Raw genomic sequence first — 20008 nt, 5'->3', positions numbered from 1 at the left:
GAAGCAGGAAATGATGTCATGTAAACAGGAAATGGGGTTGTGGCTTAATAAGCGGATACAACAACAATGTGGAACCTATTAAAGTAGCATTATTTTACACACAGATACACGAATCATGAAATAACACTGGTCAACAACAAATTTATTGTTTAAGTTTTTTGAGCTGATTTAGGATCATTTTGGTGTGCTGAATCCAAAAATCACATTAATTTTGCTCAATCAGGTCAACTTTCTGAACTATGCTACATATTGGCTTTTTAACATTTTTGCATTTAAGGGCATTTTCACATCATATGATACAAAATTCTTTCATATTTCTTGCAATAAACGAGTTCTGAAGATTTTACTTTTGCCAATTTATGATTAATGGTTTTTTTTAATATTACAGGTGAATGAAATGGCTTCGACTAGAAGATCTTGCAAAAATAAGCCTGACGTATTCTGCTACATCTGCGGTGAATACACCATTGTACCTAACAGGAATCAAGTGATCAAATGATTTTTTTTCGCTTAAAACCTATTTTGGGTGAGAACTATATAAAAAAAACGAACTGATAAAGTCACAAAAATGTAATCAATTTTGTGAGAAGATCAAATTTTTCAAAATCAAATTAGCAAAAAAAACCTGACCTGATTGAGAAAAACAGATGTCATTTTTGGATTTAGCGGTGCAAAATGGTCCTAATTCAGTTGAAAAAAACCTAGATAACTTGCAAAAAACATTTTTTTGTAACCCAGTGTAATATAAGGGCAAACCTTTTAGTTTAAAACATAAAATTATGTAAAGTGATCAACAATCAATTTTGGCAAACAAGTCAATGTAATGAAAGTTGTCTACAGAAGCTATCATGCTAACCAGTTAGCCCTAGCTCATCCTGTCTTGCAATAGCATTTAACAAAATAGTGTATGTGAATGGTTTGTGTGGATGTTTTGTGTTATTGTAAAAACATACAGAAGAAAAGGTGTGCTAACAAAGCAAAGGAAGCGGATTTAATTTAATTATTATTTTGTGAAAAGGGGGTGGGAGTCAATAAATTATACTTCTTCCCACTCCTTTTCGAGCGCAGGAAAATTTCGTTAGACCATGTTGTATGGTTCTTTGTTATCTGATGATTCTATGTGCTCGAAATAAAAAAAACAAAAACAAAACTACACTACAACAACAATACATCGAGTATACTTAGTCCAACTTGACAAAAAAGCAGTAGATTCACCCAAAGACTGTGTTTTGTGTCAATTATATCGAAGGACAGGTAATCTCTGAGAGGAACGATAAACACAACAGTAAACACAAAAATGTCTGAAGTCCCCTAAAGAGACTGTTAGTGTTTCCCACATATGGACTTTACTACCAAAGTATATTTAGTCAGTAATTTATCAGGTTTAGTCCAATTAGAACCTGCTTCAGTCCCATGATAAACCAAGTGGTGACCTACTTTGAACAGTTTATGGAAGTGACAACATGCAAAGGTCATTAAACGAAGTGCATTTTTTTCTTACTTGCACATAAAGGAGATCACCGAGAGTGCTTTTGCTTGGTGTAAACATGAAGACCTTGAAGTGGTTCCCTATAATGCAGGCAAGCGCACAGATGGCATATCTTGTGCAGCCAGGAGCTTAACACCACTGGAGCATCATGGTTTGTAGATGTAAATTAACCATTTTTAACTAATTGGCCAGGATTTGGTGCTTCTGTCAAAGAGTAGATCCATTAGTAACAACACTGCATACATTCCATGCACCTGTATTCATATTAAATACTCAAAAAATATGTGTCAGTAATTATACTGTAAGCTTATGATCATGGTAATGTAGTCCATTATTACTGATGCACATAAAAATGGATCTCCTTACCCAATTTACTCTTTTCTTTCTTCTTTAAACTGTTTACACTACGCACCACTAGAGAGTTGTCCCTTACAATTTCGTTGTACATATGTATAATGACAATAAAGGCATTCTATTCTATTCTATTCTGTTCTATTCTATTCTATTCTATTCAAATAAAAAAGAAGGTTGGGAGCTCTGTTATAGCTGGACATAAAAAAAAAAAAACATAATGGCAAAATATTCCTTTGACACCCCTGGTTTAGTGCATTGTACTCAAATTAAATTCATAAATGTGTTAGTTTTTGCTTAATTTAAAATTGTCCTTTTTGAATATGTAATACTGACATATCCTCAGATTTTGGAATTAACTCCATCATTAAGTTAACGATGGTTCTGGTTTAAAATACTCTGCATCACTACGTACTCTTCCTTACAAGCATTGCAAGCTAAGCATTACATTTACTGTGATGGATTTTCTATCTCAACACTTACGAGTTTCAACAATCCTGTAAAAATGCTACCCTTCTCTGATAACAGTTGGAGTTAATTCTGGAATCTCAGCCTCAGAATTATCCCTCTCTTTTTTTTTTTTTTTTTCCACAATTGTCCTTTTAATAGCAGCCTGCTCTCAAATTTCTCACAGTGAAAGTAAAATGTATGAAAGAGTGACGTAAGCATTTTGGGCGCTCATTAAGTTTCATTTGGCTACATTACTCCTGGCATGAGTAAAAACAGTCATATATCAGTCCTGACACTACTGACCATTAGTGTGAATTAACCCTTTCATGCATGAATTATGAGAACCTTAATCAAGATTTTTTTCCTGAGTGTTTTTATTCCTCTTTAGGAATGAAAAAAGCAATGTGATTTTTTTGTTGTTGTTTTTTTATGTTATGAACCTATTTTCCATGGTGCTACAAAAATGTCCACTCAGCTGAACACCGTTCATTTAATTTTTTAAGCAAAGAAACATGCATTTACTGACATACTGTGTGAAAACTATGAAATAAAAGCATTTTTGACCTCCTGAGACCCAGCAATTCATTTTTGTCCTCTGTAGGGGACAAAAGTTTGACAGTTTTACTTAAAAAAATGTTGTCTATTGTAAAGGACATTACGTTTTTTGTTTTGTTTTTTTAATTATTTAAAAAATGTCTCGGAAAAAAAACTAACAAAAAAAAAACCTGTTGTAGTTTCCAATCAAGATAATTGTTTAATGGAAAAAAGCTAAAATTTTCACTTTCCTGGGTCTCAGGAGGTTAATGCTGCTAATTTGATGTTTTCTCACATTTTAACATACTCTAATACTAGTTATTACTCACTCAGATAATATGAAAAAAAAAAAGTGTTAATTACAATCTAATAACAATTAACAACTGATTTAGATAAAAGAACAGCAAAGTTACAGTAATGGTATGAATGTTAGTGTATGGGATGGTGCATAAGTGTCCACTGTGTTGGCTGATATGGAACTAAAACAACAAAACCCATGAATATACAAGAGAACAGCTGGAGAATAACTGTCCACTGTAGTGACCACTATGCATGAAAGGGTTAAAGCATACATTTCTCTATAAATTGAAATTAATCTCTTGACTGACAAAAGTTGCTGCATTGTCATAAATTATCAGTAACTATCCAGCTATGAGTTATGCAGGGGGAGGGGGAGGGGGGGGTGTAGGCTAGTCACAACAGGAAAACTTTGTTGGTTCAGGATGTAGCTGGGTTTTGAACTCTACTATGACAATGTCAAAGTAAATGATCTCGCCTGCCTGCTCAGTCATAAACATTGGTGGCAGAGAGGAGAAACAGATGGGCCTCTCTGTTAGATCCCTGTCCTTTTCCTCTTATCCCCCGTCCTCCTTCCTCGATCTGATCCCCGTTTCCATTTAGTCTTTGCCCTGACTGTCCTCTGGCACAAATTGTCTTTTAACACCTTTTGCCCTTCTATTTTGTCCCTCTACTTCTCTCTCTTTTTTCATCGTCTACACTGTGCATCACTTCTAAACTCTACCTCGAACACACAACACTCCATCTTTCACCCTCATCTCTGGTCCGACACACACACACACTTCTCTCTCTCTCTCTCTCTCTGCAGTGTGTCCTGCTGGATAGCGGTCTGTTGTGTACAGTACAGTCATCTGTTTATGAGTCACCGACCACCACACAGACGTACTGCACCTTACTGGTTATCCAAGACCGATCGTTGTGTATTTGTGTGGAAGGGTAAACAAGAGGAGATGAATGCTATAAAATTTACAGTAACTGTGCGAACTGGAGAATCAGCCTGCAAACTTTGCAGACGTGAGGAACTGCAGATAAAATGAACTCATGAGTGGCTGTATAATGAATGCATGGATGGATTCAAGGTTGCACAGATGGATGGTCGGAAAAATCAATACTCACATCGCCTGGTGTAACCCCCTGTGCACTCCTGCTTTTCTTCATCCTGAGGGATGTTCAGCCAAACTCTGTTTTTCTCTCCGTCTCTGATCCTCCTCTCTGAAAACACAGATCTTCCCTCTTTGCCTCTCCGGCTCTGGGCAGCCTCACCAGTACGCCTGCACGTGGGAAGAAGGGAGGAGGGGAGGGGAGGGGAGGGAGGGAAGAGACAATGCTAAAGTAACCACTTTCAAAAGTTATTCTGCCTCCCTTGCAGTCAGCATCATGTCTGCCATTGTTATCAGGGTTTTTGCACAGGCTTGGTAATGCGGTGCTGCCATTTAACAAGTCCACACGGGGCATCTTTGCGTAAAAGCATCACATTTACTGTGATGGATTTTCTATCTCAGCACTTACGAGTTTAAACAAGTTGTGCTAACACTGTAGGGAGACTGCCAGAAAAAAAAAAAAAAAAAAAGGTAAAAACAGCAAAATAAAAATGTCTAACCATTGCAAATATCTCATTTAATTTCCACCACTGCATTGTTTTAGATAAATATAAATTTCTTAATTTTAATAATTTTGTGAATTTTAAAAATGCTGATCTAAATTAACAATTTTAAACTAATTGGCCGGGATTGGGGGCTTCTGTCAAAGAGTAGATCCATTAGTGACAACACTGCATACATCGCATGCACCTGTATTCATATTAAATACTCAAAAATATGCATCAATAATTATACCATAAGCTTACGATGATGTTAATGTAGTCCATTATTACAGATGAAAATTGATCTCCTTACCAAATCAAACAAAAAGGAGAGTTGGGAGCTCTGTTATAGCTGGACATAAAAAAAGACATATAATGGTAAAATATTCCTTTAGGTAATTTGCACAATGCTGTAAAAATGCTGCCCTTCTCTAATAATAGTTGGAGTTAATTCTGGAATCTTAGCTTCACAATTATCCCTTTATTTATGAATTTATTTTTCATAATTGTCCCTTTAAAAGCAGCCTGTTCTCAAATTTCTCATTTCTGAATGCCTGATATTTAAAGTGTTGCAAGGACTTGCCCCTCCTCCCTTGACAGATTTTATCAAATCCCGCTCTGTCATTGGGATGGTCACCAGGGCCACAGCTCGAGGAGACTGTGAGGTGCCATGCAGGTGCACTACTTTTGGACAAACTACACTTTCAGTCACTAGAACTGAATATTGGAACAGATTACCACTCAACATAAGAGACTCACAATCATATGCTTCCATCAAATCACAACTTAAACATTGGATGAAGGAAAACCAAGCCTGTGACCATCAGTAGATCATCCTCACTGTGTTGTTCTGTGTGTTTTTATGATGTTTTGCCTCTTTGTCAACTGTCTTTCCTGTCACCTGCCTAAGGACTACAGATGGAAATTACCACTGCTGCTACAATCTGGCATATTTACAGATGCAATTATTGTAGATGTTCATTAATATGCACTGTCCCTAATAAATAAATAAATAAATAAATAAATAAATAAATAAATAAATAAGTAGTAAAAACATTGCATGAAAAAAATCTAAAACTATGCTCCTTAGGAGTCGTAGTGCTCTATCCTCTTATAAATAAGGTATGGGATATAGTGTGTATTGTTTGTGTCTGTAGGTCTTTTTGTGTGCACACACATAGACTCGTCAATTATAGAACAACCACAGCTGGCAGAAAACCACCGTCAGGCAGACATGAGTGACTAATAGATGTGACAGAAATAAATCAATATTTTCCATGTCACTCACTATTGATTTCTCCATGTCAACCCCACATTACCCCACATTTAACAGGCACTGTGTCCTTCTGAGAAAAAATAAATAAATCAAAGTAGCACTTTTGGTGACAGACGATGTTAGTGTTTTTCAGCCGCTGTCAACTCATGTGGCATGAACTAGGCATTTGTTAGCTGCACAACCCTGTCCTGTTTGAAGCTTTTACAACAAACACCTGTATGTGCAGATTCCCAGTGCCCTTAGTAGGGGTGTAAGACAATATCGGTTCTGCAATTCATTCATTTCACAATACTGTATCGATAATAAAAAGTACTGTGTTGATATTTTTTGGTATTTATTCAAATGCAGATATTGTGGAAGTTCATTTTAGTTTTTTTGTTTATATTTTATTTATTATTATTTAACACTCATTTTATTACTTTATTTATGTTTAAGTTTTAACACAGGAAAATGTTGTGATATAGCATTAGATCCTGTCCTGATCAAGTAAAAATGTGTTTAGTATTTGTGCATATTTCTGGTGTAATTCAATTCTTCAAGGAAATAATCATTTTAAAAAAGAAACCTGAAAAGAAAATGGCCTTTTTAACAGTATCATGATATATCATGATAAATCATATCGTGATCTTAGTATTGTGATTGGTATTGTATCGCCAGATTCTTGCCAATACACACCCCTAGCCCTTAGTATTCTGTATAAAACAGCTGAAATGTCAGAGGGGAAACAATAGATGATCACACAGCACTTAACCCTATAATGTCAAATGTATCATATTTGATACATGAGTTTTGAAGCCCTCTACATGATCAGTGTGACTTTTTTTCTTGAAAAATCTGATGCGTACAATTAGATACATGCAATACACAGATAATCCACCAGGGGGAGGAATTAATTTACCAGAGGCCTTTCCAGTGACACTACAAGACTATCATTAATGAGGAAGGAGGCAGAACTTTTCCAATTTTGAAAAAGAATTACCAATTTGTAAGACATGTTTGTGTTATATTATGTTTTTGCTTGTTCAAAAATAATAATATTTAAGCATTGAGACCCAATCTATCAAATATGATACAAAATTTAAACTCAGACATGGAAACTGATATTTGAAAAAAAAAAAATGTTTTTGGTTGTTCTGAAGGACCAATAAAGGCTCTAGTTTCAAAGAAATGGAATTTTCTGTCAATGATTTAATGGTTCAGGCTTTACATGATTAAATATGTTTTGAGCAACTGTAAGATGCAGAGACTGTTAAGAGCTTAAGCCAAAGGTTCAAATCTCAGCAGGAAGAGGAAGTTCTCAATAATATATCAGTAGCATAAATATGTTCATGTGCTGGCATCAGAGTTTCACTTCTCTCTCCTACACCTCTCCGTCCCTCAAAGACATACATTCGTTTTAATGAGCTGAATACCACTGCATCATGGATTGTTGTAGTATTAATGTTGCTAGGCTAGCAAGTTTATTTACATCTTTACTCTTCAGTGATAAAAATGTTCATTTATTCCATTTTGTGTCACTTTCTTTTTTGGCCTGCTGTAAAGACAAGAAAAAGAAAATAAAAATATTTGTTTAAGTCTTTATTGCAGACACAACTCCGATCAGAAATAATGAGCTGACTAAAAGGACCGGTGGCAGTATCCCACCGATGTTACAACAGCTAAATTATCTTATTTTCAGGACAATTATGCCTGCCATTTTTGCTTACATTTGTTTTATTTGTGTCCAGTGCCAGTATCAGCTCAACTCGCCTCTATTTGGTATGAATTTTTTGGCATTTTCACTGCGTGAGAACAGGAACCGTCAGGCGATATCAGATATTTTTAGTCCCACTTTCACTAAGTTTCCAAAGCAATACTAAACATGGACTGGTCAGTACAGAATTGTCACTACATGCATGTGGGATCACGTTGCAGAGTGGAATACTAAGCTAATTTACTTGGTGGGAAATCTCCAAGCCCGCTGGCGCAAATTTTGAAGTCAGCTCTATTTTCATAAATTGGCAACAGAATTAAAGTGTAAGCAGCTACAGTATAATTTCACCATGCAAAATCTCATTAATCTAATTATAATTTATTTTTATTTTATTTTTTTTTTAATTTTTAAACCAATCAAGTTTTAAGTTACTGGCAACATGTCCAGGATGTACCCCGCCTTCGCCCATAAGTAGCTGAGATAGGCTCCAGTGACCTTAGTGAGGATAAAGTGGGTTCAGAAAATGAATGAATGAATGAATTTTTAAGTTCTATTCTACTACACTGTTATATGACTTGTAGCTGCACTTGCACAGAAGATGACATCATAACAGTTTAATGCTGCATTGCTGTGCAGACCAGCAGCACTGAGCAAATACTATGCATGGAGTGAAAATGTTGCAAACCAAGCTAGGACGTGCCAATTTGAGGCAAGTTGAGCTCATACCAACAGTGGAAAAGAAGCATAACAGTTGCAAGGATATTGAAAGCACTGCATTTCGCATACTTTTGGTCTGTAAGTTATTTATTATAGGCTTTATATTAATTTGTTGTGCATTTCAATCTTTATTTTGGTCATGATCAGAAAATTAAATGTAGGAAGATTCCTGATTTTCACTGAAAAAAATAAATAAATAAATAAAAGAACATAATTTTACAATAAATGGTGATAAATCACTTAAAGGAGTGATATTTTGTTTTTTTAAAATGGAATTATGAAATGGTTTTATGAACAGCTACATGATCAGAAAATTAATAGTAAGATTCCTGATTTTCACTGAAAAAACCCCAAAATAAAGAATATAATTTTACAATAAATGGTGATAAATGACTTAAAGGAGTGATATTTTGCTTTTCTTTTTTTTTTTAAATGAAATTATGCATTTTAAAACATTTGCCTGTAGTCTACATAAACTGTAAATGCTCTGATTGGGTCTGAATTCTTCATTAATTCAACTCCACAGGTCCATCTACAACCCTATTTCTGAGTAATGACACCAGAAAGGTCATTTTGAGTGCTGGTCCTTTAAATGCAAATGAGCCACTTCAGGCCCCACCCCCTCCAGGTTGTTGGCTGTGCTGCTCTGTCCCATTCAACCAACAACTCAACATTTTAGGTAATCGGCTCGAAGTTTGGACATATTTTCAGTTTTTACTACAACCGCTGCTGCTGACAAACAATTATGTTGTACTTGGAGAAATATTCGTTGGAGGTCTTGACCTTATATGTGCAAATATCGTGACGTAACTAGTTATATCCCTTACAAATTAAGCAGGAATTAAAACAGGTTGTAGAAATCAACTAAATTTCTGCCAAAATCAATATAAAGATAGCTTTGCAGCACCTGGAGGGTTCAAATTCAAACTTTTTGAACTATTAAGGTCCCCAAATTCACAAATAAATGTACCAAAGACTAATAAAAGTAGGTTTAGCAAAATATGACCCCTGTAAAATCTTTGTTATTCCCAAATTATACATCCTCTATCAGCATTCTGCCTATATCTATCCGTGTTGTCCACCCCATTTTAACATTTCTTGCCTGAATGGTGATAAACATCTACACTTTTTTATAGTGTTACATTTTGAAGTTGTGAGACAAAGATGCACAAGATGTCCCAAAAAACTGACTTTAGACTGACAGTAAACATGTCACACAAACCAATGCATGTAAAAGTGGACTCAAAAGCTCAAAGACAGAAAATACAGTACAGTACAGTAAATATACTTGCTATCCTACCATCAAATAGCCCACAACATGACACATAAAAGAGCACATTTCCCTTGGTACTTGGCCCATTTAGGATGAATGTGTCTGTGAGAGGGCAAAGAGACATTTGAGAAAGCCTGAAAAGTGAAAAGCTATCTAATGCTGCCAAAACATAACAATTTGTTCCCGATTTTCATCATGACATGGAAAATTACTACATCCCAAATAGGACAAGTTGTAATACATTGACCAGCCTTCGTACTGATTGCTCGAACACTCGACAGAACACTTAACGTACATTTTTCCAAATTACAGTCTCTCAACTGTCATGTTTTTTCCATAAAGGTTAACCATTGGATGAATGGAACGTGGATGACGATTCATTTAGAAAAACAAGCAAAGATGACAAACATTAAAGGTCAAATCATTCCATGTAACACTGGGTGTGATCAAATATTTCTGAAGACTTTCAAGACACCCACTTCCACCCTGTACACCATCCCCCAGAGGCTTAATAAACTCTGCTGTCGTGTTGTTCTTGGGTTTTTTTGGCCAGTATTTAGGGGAGTTGTCAGCCTCTAAGAGACCATTTATTGTGCACTGAGTTGTCGTACATAGTTTGTTTCTCAAAAGTTAGTCTGAAGGTTATGGTGTCTCAAAGGACTGGACTAATGTGAAGCTCCAGGCAACATAGCACATTTTAACAGTTTCCCATCCAAATGTTTTAATGATGGCTGAATCTATCCACCACACAGATAAAGCAGCACAACTTCATAAATATCAAACCACACTACATCTCTGTAATATTTTTCTAATAATTTTCATTCTTGGTATTTTGATCACGGAAATAGAAAAAAAAAAAAAGTTTTTCAGTGGCTTGCTTTGCATTATTATTTGTACAAAAATGTGCAAAATTCACTGTTGTAAATGGGTATGATGTGAATCTACAGGTTTAACCCTATAATGCCAAACGTATCATATTTGATACATGAGTTTTGAAGCCCTCTACATGATCAGTGTGATATTTTTTCTTGAAAAACCTGATGTATACAATTAGATACATGCAATACACAGATAATCCACCAGGGGGGAGGCATTCATTCAGAGGCTTCTCCAGTGACACAAGACTGTCATTAATGAGGAAGGAGGTAGAACTTTGCCAGTTTTGAAAAGGAATTACCAATTTGTTAGACATGTTTGTGTTATATTATGTTTTTGTTTGTTAAAAAAATATAATAATAATAATAATAATAATAATAATAATAATAATAATAATAATAATAATAATATAACATTGAGACCTGATGTATCAAATATGATACAAAATTTAAACTCATATGGAAATTGATATTTGAAGAAAATTTTTTTTGTTGTTCAGAAGGACCAATAAAGGGTCTAGTTTCAAAAGAACTGGAATTTTCTGTCAATGATTTAATGGTTCAGGCTTTACAGGGTTCAACCCAACTGATCCAGCACTTTTGCTTGAATGTTACTCTCAAAATAAGGTGTAATTTGATTCATCTATAGGTTTTGTCCCTATTTAGCCTTATACTAAATCATTTTCAGTTATTGTACAATTCAGAAAAGTGCATTTTGTGTTGCAGCATTTAACAATCACAATAATTTTCTAGACAGACCATGTAAGCCCAACCATCCAGAGAGAATTTAACTCTTTTTTTTTCTCCATCTATCATTTATTTTTCTTTTATATATTGCACTGACACTCAAAAGGGATACATTTGTAAAGACCCTAGCAACATTACTGCTTGTCATTTACAAAAAATCTTAACCGTTCCAGGAATTTTTCCTCGTGTCAACAGTTTTTTTCTTTCATTTGTGGAAAGGGCAGGGTTCTGTCAAGCCATCCATTAATGTGAAATCCCCATGAGACTGTGAAAGGCAAGACCAAGACCACTTTAACAGAGAACACATTAGGATAAGAAACACAGGATTCAAAATGCTCCCGAGCCTCCTCCTCTCAGACAAACAAGCTTCAAGTGACCTCTTACCCTTCCGACCCTAGCGTTGGGACATCCCCACAGCAGCCGTCTGAGCCTCGACAAATAATTACTTCTTCGTGTGAAGCTTGTAAGAGAATGCACGGTCATGAGGCACCACTCAAAATGCAGATTGGAAGGATTCGTTTTGGATTTCGTAAAGCTGGGATCGCTGTATGAGGTGTATGTCATCAGCAGGAGAGGAAACAACAAAACAAAGCAACCTTATTTTGCAACTAAACCATAAAGGAAATGAAGACTTGTGGCCTTAAGGCTTTAATTTAACTATTAAAAAGTAGACTCTTTGATACTGCCAAGAAAAAAAAAATGATTATGAGTATAATACGTTCTTCCTGGAGACAACAGAGAAATTAAGCTCACACTGATTGAATCGCCTTCTTTTAACCCACAAGGACCCAGTGTTACTTTAGTGGAAGTTCCCAAATGATTTTTTCTCTATATTTAACCATCCTTAAGTGATTTATCACCATTTATTGTAATATTATCTTCTGTATATTGTGTTTTTTCAGGGAAAATACGGTATTTTCCTACATTTAATTCACTGATCATGTAGATGTTCTTAATGATCAGATTAAAGTTGAGGATTATTATATGAAAAATAGAGAAAACTGAAAAAAAGTGACTTTTTCAGCAAAATCTGTCTTTAACTGAACATAAATCAAGTGTCTCCATCCACTGTCATTGATCCAACTCCATGGGTTTTACTGGTGAACCAATGTTGTAGAACAGAGGTGTCAAACTAATTTTCGTTCAGGGGCCATATTAAGCCAAATTTGATCTGAAGTGGGCCGAACCAGTAAAATAATAACAGAATAATACATACTGTAAATAATGTCAACTCCAAATTTTCTTCTATGTTGTAGTGCAAAAAAAGTAAAATTATGTGATGAAAATATGTACATCTACCAACTATCCTTTAAAATAATGTTAATAACATGAACAAACTGAAATTTCTTAACAAAACTAAGTGCAATTTTAACAATATTATGTCTCAGTTGATCATTTAAACATGTAAATTACAACTTACAGATCACAGTGGATCAACAAATACACAAAACATTTAATAACAGGCAAAATTTTGTTAAAATTACACTTCAGACAATTCAAAATGTTTATATTTGTTGAAGTTATTCATGTTTTTGTGAAACGTGAGTTTGTTTTAGTGTAAATACAGTAAAATGACATGAAAATTTTTACATTTACAAAGAGAAAAATTTGGGAGTCGTGTGTATTTATGGGTTATTATGATAGTATTTTACTGATCTGACCCACTTGAGATTAAATTGGTCTGTATGTGGAACCTGAACTAAAATTATTAATTTCTTCAGTGTAATTTTTGCATTTCACAAATTCATCCTAAGAGCCAGACTGGACCCTTTGGTGGGCCGGATTTGGCCCCCGGGCCGCATGTTTGACACCTTTGTTGTAGAGGATGACAGTTTTTCCACATTCACTACGGAGCCTCTGAACGTCTAAATGGGTCATATCTGATGACCATGAAAAGATGACAAACGGCATTTTACACCAAATATTTACATGGATTGATCGGATTAATGGATTAACAGTAATTTAACATTTTATATCGGTAAATGATTTTGGTTGCTATTGGATGTTTGGGTCTTCATGGGTTAAGAACTCAAAAATACACTGTGCTTCTTGGTTGGGTTAGATGTAGCGCTACAACTATAACAACTAATATGTCAGTTCACATGAGGTTTTCATTCATTTCCCAAACCACTCATTCCTCAAGTGGGTCGCAGGGTTACTGAAGCCTCTGGCCCAGTTGATGGATGGAAGGAGGGGTACACAATGGACGTGTTGCTGACATATTTAGACAAACATCCATTCAATCTCACACAGGCACACCTACGGGTGACTTGGATTGACCCATTAACATGTTGAGTGTGTGTCTTTGGATGGTGGGAGGAAGAAGGAGAGAACCCACACAGACTCCACACAGAAAGAAACCCAAAATCCTATCCATCCTATCCACTAGGGCTGCACAGTTATGGCAAAAATGTGAAGCATGATGTTTTTCCGTAGAATTGAGATCACGATTCTCTGACATGATTTTTTAACATTTGGTAATATGTTTGGTAATATGATTTTTTAACATTTGCTGCAATAAACATTTGACATGTTTATTGCAGCACTGTCAAGGAAAATGGGTTGTTTTACCTCTAATTCACATCTTCTATATCACTCCGCAAGTAGTCCAGTCACTTATGGTCCTGGTTGCTAAGCGACGTCAGCTGATCTGTGAAAGTTTGCAGCGCAAAAAAAACTTCCCAACCAGCACAATGGAAATTTTTTATATAAAATTTTTTGAGAGGACAAGACTTTTGATTCTTGGTTAAAGGCCGAGTTATTCTCACTGACAAAGAAAAGAAAAGAAGAAGAACAACAGCGCAGAAGTCAGAGAAGTGAAAGTGAAAAGACACTTTGATCTGGACGACAGAAAAGAAGACCGACATTAGATTAACACCGCCGAACGCGAACCTTTATTGGGCACGAGTTCAGGTGGGTGACTCTGACCACTACCTCTGGGGTTTTCATCCATTTCACTCTTTTTACCGCAGACGTTCCTCTGCTGTAATTCGCCCTTTCCCCACTCAACTGCAGCCGACAGCAGCAGGCTCACCTGTTGTAAAGATGTTTTACCGTTGGTTGAGGAAAGAGGCGGCGGCGGTTCTGTGTTTGTGGGCATTTGTTTGGAATGCAGCCCTGAAAGAAAATGCTTAAGAATCGTCCATGTTTAGACATGTTAAGATCGCGTACATGTGTGAATAGAGATTGCGATCGTTTAAAGATTAATCGTGCAGCTCTACTATACATTTACCATCAAATATTCTTGGCAACTGGTTCAACTGGGGATACAACTTATCGATTAATTCATTAATCATTAGTTGGTTGACCTTGTCGATCGATTAATTTATAAGCTGCGATTTTCCTGAGAACCTGAATTTCTCTTTCAATAGGGTCTATAAGAACAAAAGCTAAATATCGTTTATATACTTCATAAAAAAGTATGCTATATTCCTTGATGATTGATTTATTGATCCATTAGGGATACAGTAAAGGCAATGACGTTTATGTAGTATAACAAAATAAATTCTGCAGAGAAATTACATAAAATAAATGGATCTGAAGAGGGGCAGTTTAGAAGAAATGGGCGTTCCCGACTTTCCATCACTACCTGACACGATGGAGCGAGATTTCACCCCCGTTAGTGTTAGCTAGTTTTCAGTCCACTGAGTGAAAGAATAAATTAATACCAAATACGTATCCAAATAACATTACACAAAAGGTATAACAGCTTCTCTTGCCTTATGCGCTGCTTTTCCTCCTCCGTTTCCCTCAAATAAGCAAAGAACAACCACCTTTGGTGATAGTAATAATTGTAAATGAGCATAACATACGGTCCGCCATGCTGTTGTTTTTTTACATCTAGCTCCCACAATTCCTTGCGCTCAGGCAATTTGGCGTGACTTGCCTGGAACGTTACAAAGTCGTGAGTCGTGGTTTGAAGTTGTGACTTACGGGCTCAAAAAATGGCCTGGAACGCAGCATTAACCGACAATTAATGTAATTTAATTGAGCAAATTCTTAGTCCGATTAGGTTCATATTGTCTAATTGAACTTATACAGATTTCCTTTTATTTGTCAAACAGATGGAAAAAAAAAAAAAAAGTTAATTCCAAAACATGTCAAGGTAAAAAAATTAACTTCCCCCCCCCCCATCTGTCTGACAAATAAGGAAATCTGTATGAGCAAATTCATAGACAATTAAGTCATAGTCGATTAATTGTTTGCATCTCTAGGTTCAACACAAGCAGTTTAGAAAGACCCCTAAGTTCTGGGGACCTAAAATATTAAAAAGTTTAGGAATAATTTAATGAAAACACACTCACATTTATCAATAATGAAAATAACCATATAAGTCCTAGCTGGATATAGATGTGTGGATTTTTCATTTGCCTTGTTTTATGTATGTTTTCCTCCTGCAACAACCGTCCACATACATATTCTCAGAGTAGAGAGGAAAAAAAAAACTTTCCTTTCCGTGAGGTATGAAATAAAATGAGAACATGATTGCATATGTAATAAAATGGTTCGCTGTTCAAATGATTTTTGTGCCTTTTGCCCTGCGTGAGTTGCAGGAGATGTCAACCCTCCTCCTCCACACTCTGCCTCTGAACCGACATACAGTAGGTGGTTATTGTGAATGGATGGATGCTGAGGCAATATGAATTATGTAGATTTCACTCAGCCATCATTCAGCACAAACTTATTGCCTTCACAGCATGTACTGTAAATTAATGTGCAAAATGATCATGATTTTCAGAGGTCCAGCAAAGCAGTGGAAATAAACTCAGCGAGACCAATCAGTGTCTATCGTACAGTGTTCAGGCACAGTGGGGAGCTGTGGAGGGGGAATCGGTCGCTGTCGCATTTAAAATATGCTGGATACACAAAAGTAGCTTTTGTGCCCCCAAAACAAAGGAGACTCAAGAGGAAGCTGTGTCTGGAACTGTGTTAATACTACATCCAATTACTGTGCAGGGCAACAAAGAAAGCTATTTGGGTTCTTCTATGAAACTGGTCCCCAAAAACAGGACACGGGGGCTAAAACGTCAAACCACATGTACAGGGTGGGGAAGCAAAATTTACAATATTTTGAGGCAGGGATTGAAAGACAGTGTATGACCAATTAGTTGATTGAAAGTCATGAGAATTTATTTGCTACAAGAAAATTGACGTAATAGAAAATGTTTTTATTCTATGTGTCCTCCTTCTTTCTCAATAACTGCCTTCACACGCTTCCTGAAACTTGCGCAAGTGTTCCTCAAATATTGGGGTGACAACTTCTCCCATTCTTCTTTAATAGTATCTTCCAGACTTTCTCGTAATAGTTTTGCTCATAGTCATTCTCTTCTTTCCATTATAAACAGTCTTTATGGACACTCCAACTATTTTTGAAATCTCCTTTGGTGTGATGAGTGCATTCAGCAAATCACACACTCTGACGTTTGCTTTCCTGATTACTCATATGGGCAAAAGTTTCTGAAAAGGTATGGATAATAGTGTTAGGTATGATTATGACATCAATATATGTTTGGTTTCAAAACAATTGACGTAGTGCCTGCTGAGAAAAAACAACTAAATGTTCATTGTAAATTTTGCTTCCCCACCCTGTAGATGAATGTTTTGAAGCAAGTTTGGAAGCACATTGGGTCTATTTTAAAAATAAATACTTACTGAGATAAAAGAAAAACTACTTTTCAGATAAAAACACATTTTTATTTTTATTTTTTTTTATACAAAAATCTGCACGTAACATGGTGAAAAAGGACACGAAAATTACACGCCACTATTTGAATATCTCTTTATTCTCTCACAGGCACATTTTGGGAATCAAACTAATTATGCAAGGCAAACTGTTTCACAAAAATTACCACTATTGCAAAATCACTCACGATTTATATGCGTCTAAATGGGCAGGTTCTGCATGTAACGCGAGTGGACATGATGGGTTAACACACGAAACCTGGAATGAGACTGAGATTCATGAAAAACCCACGTTTGGATTAGGAAAACCACTAGGATCGTCAAATATAACACAGTGTCTTTATTTATATCGCTATATAAGACCAATTCAAGCCATGTTTTCCAGATTAAATGCACTGACACTTAGGTAGTTTTTCCTCTTCCAATTTTGGTCCTATTTTTGGCCCCAAATATTTTACGAAAAATTCATTAATTTTGGGATGGCTTAGAGCAAGAGTACAGTTTTTTTTGCATTTATCTGAGGTCATCATTAGGTACATCCTGGAGGAATATGTCTAAATTTCTCTTTTATTATTGAGTCTAAAAAGCTGGCAAAGTGCCAGATACCAAAATAAACCCAGTTTCATAGAAGCACCCATATATGTACCACAAGCACCATGAACTTTACAATATCTTATCTCTTGAACTCAAAGGTTAGACATGTAAAGCACCAAAATTACTTTTTAAAATAAAAATATAAATTATTATGGACTGAAAATAACACATTGTAGTATGTTTTGATTAAAGGAAATCTACACAATTTACCCAGGCTTAGTCCGATGAGTGGAAAATGAGTCTGCATTTTTCATAAGCTTTTCACTCCAAAATCACCAGTTTGTCAGATGTTAAAGTCAGTAACACTGATCAAAAGACATGACAGCTGTTGACAGAACAGCAGCAGGTCTGGTTTTCCTGATGAGGACTGCCCACATTATTAATTTATAACACCGCACCTGCTTTTTTTTCTCACCTCAGTGGGGGTGGTGCAATTTCATCGCTTAACTTGACCACCTAGAACACATAATTGATGTCACTAGAACACAAGTGTCTAATTAATGTCATTAATGTTCAGTGTCTACAGAAACATTTCATTAGTGTTCTGACACTGAGATAAACTTCAACCCATAAAGACCCAGTGCTACTTTTATGGCAGTTCCCAAATGAGTTTCTCTGTATTTAACTTTTCTTACAGGGGTCACATTTTGCTAAACCTACTTTTATTAGTCTTTGGTTCATTTATTTGTGTACTTGGGGACCATAATAGTTCAAAATGTTTGAATTTGAACCTTCCAGGTGCTGCAAAGCTATCTTTATATTAATTTTGGCAAAAATCAAGTGGATTTCTACAACCTGTTTCAATTCCTGCTTAATTTGTTACGTCTATAACTAGTTACGTCCTGACATTTGAACATATAAGGTCAAGATTTCCGACAAACATTTCTCTTAGTACAACATAATAGTTAGTCATCAGTAGCAGTTGTAGTAAAAACTGAAAATATGTCCAAACTTCGAGCCAATTACCTACGATGTTCAATTGTTGGTTGAATGAGACAGAGCAGCACAGCCAACAACCTGGAGGGGGCGGGGCGTGAAGCGGCTCATGTGCATTTAAAGGGCCAGCGCTCAAAACGACCTCTCTGGTGTCATTACTCAGAAATAGGGTTAAAGATGGACCTGTGGAGTTGAATTAATGAGGAATTCAGACCCAAGCATAGCATTTACAGTTTATGCAGACCACAGGGAAATGTTTTAAAATGCATAGTTCCATTAAAAAAAAAAAAAAAAAAAAAAGCAAAATATCTCTCCTTTAAGTGTTTTTTCACAATTTATTGTAAAATTATGTTCTTGATTTTGCTTTTTGCTTTTTTTCCAGTGAAAATCAGGAACTTTCCTACATTTAATTTTCTGATCATGTACCTGTTCATAAAACCTCAGAGTAAAGTTGAGGGTTATTATATCAGAAACATATGAAACTGAAGAAAAACCTTTTTTTTTCAGTAAAGATATCAATAACTGACCAAAAACCTAGTGCATCCATCCACTGTTGTTTACTAAACTCCATGAGTTTTACTGGTGAATCAATGTTGTAGAAGATGATGGTGTTTCCACGTTCACTACAGAGCCTCTGAGCGTCCAAATGGGTCATATCTGATGACTACGAAAAGCATTTTACACCAATTATTTACATGCATTGATAGGATTAGTGGATCAACAGGGATTAAACAGTTTAGATCAGTAGTTAATTTTGTCCACTAATGGCTGTTTGGGTCTTTATGGGTTAACAAAACAAAGAGAGAGATTGTGTAATCTTGTTTTATCATCTCCAAAATACAGCCAAGTTAAAACTGTGTTTCCTTCTGACCTTGAGAACTTTGCGTAGCTGTTGGTTTCACACTTATTAAGATTGAGCTCAGTGAAGAACTGGTCGAAAAGCTCTATCGCATCTCTATACAAACACAGCTTTGCAAATAATTATTAGATCAGTGACAAAATAGTGAGATAAATATGATTTGTAAAGCCATCAGGGTTTTTTTTGTGCAGAAATGTAAGTCAAGCACTGAGCTATATTTAAATCAATGACTCAATAACAAGTAATATAAAAATGAAGGACATTGGATTTTGCAAAATCAATCCAAAAACAGAACCATTTGAAGGACTATGATCTTGAAAATTGTACAGAAAACAAAATCACAGATGGTATAATACGCATTTCCAAAGCTGTATATCACTGAGTATCTAGGGTTGCATCAGTTAGATATAAAAAAATCTCCACAATTTAAACATTTGATGGTTTTATTTTGAGTTTTCCTTCATCACACACACACACACACAAACAAACAGATCTTGAGAAATTCAGACGAGGGTTAGAGAAATGAATGGTGACTGATAATAGCACTGAGTAAAACAAGATGAAAAGGAGATGAGAAGAAGAGGAAGGCAAGGCCGACGCCACAGCCTGAGGCGCAGAGACTTTGAACGAAGTCTCTTTCAATTACGCAATTA

The 20008-nt window shown here is 35.7% G+C and overlaps 1 protein-coding gene across 2 annotated transcripts in view; it reads right to left on the bottom strand.

Annotated features, from left to right (window-relative positions):
- The window catches only part of LOC115436532 (cAMP-specific 3',5'-cyclic phosphodiesterase 4B-like), a 122867-nt gene that overhangs the window by 78446 nt on the left and 24413 nt on the right, over positions 1-20008 (bottom strand). For both annotated transcript variants that reach the window (XM_030159397.1, XM_030159398.1), the window contains exon 2: positions 4238-4392. In XM_030159397.1, the coding sequence (XP_030015257.1) occupies positions 4238-4279 (42 nt within the window). In that variant the 5' untranslated portion in view covers positions 4280-4392. The remainder of the gene's footprint in view (positions 1-4237; positions 4393-20008) is intronic.

Source organism: Sphaeramia orbicularis, chromosome 17, assembly GCF_902148855.1.
Source record: "Sphaeramia orbicularis chromosome 17, fSphaOr1.1, whole genome shotgun sequence".
Classification (NCBI taxonomy): Eukaryota; Metazoa; Chordata; class Actinopteri; order Kurtiformes; family Apogonidae; genus Sphaeramia; species Sphaeramia orbicularis.
This window is presented reverse-complemented; position numbering and strand designations above follow the sequence as displayed.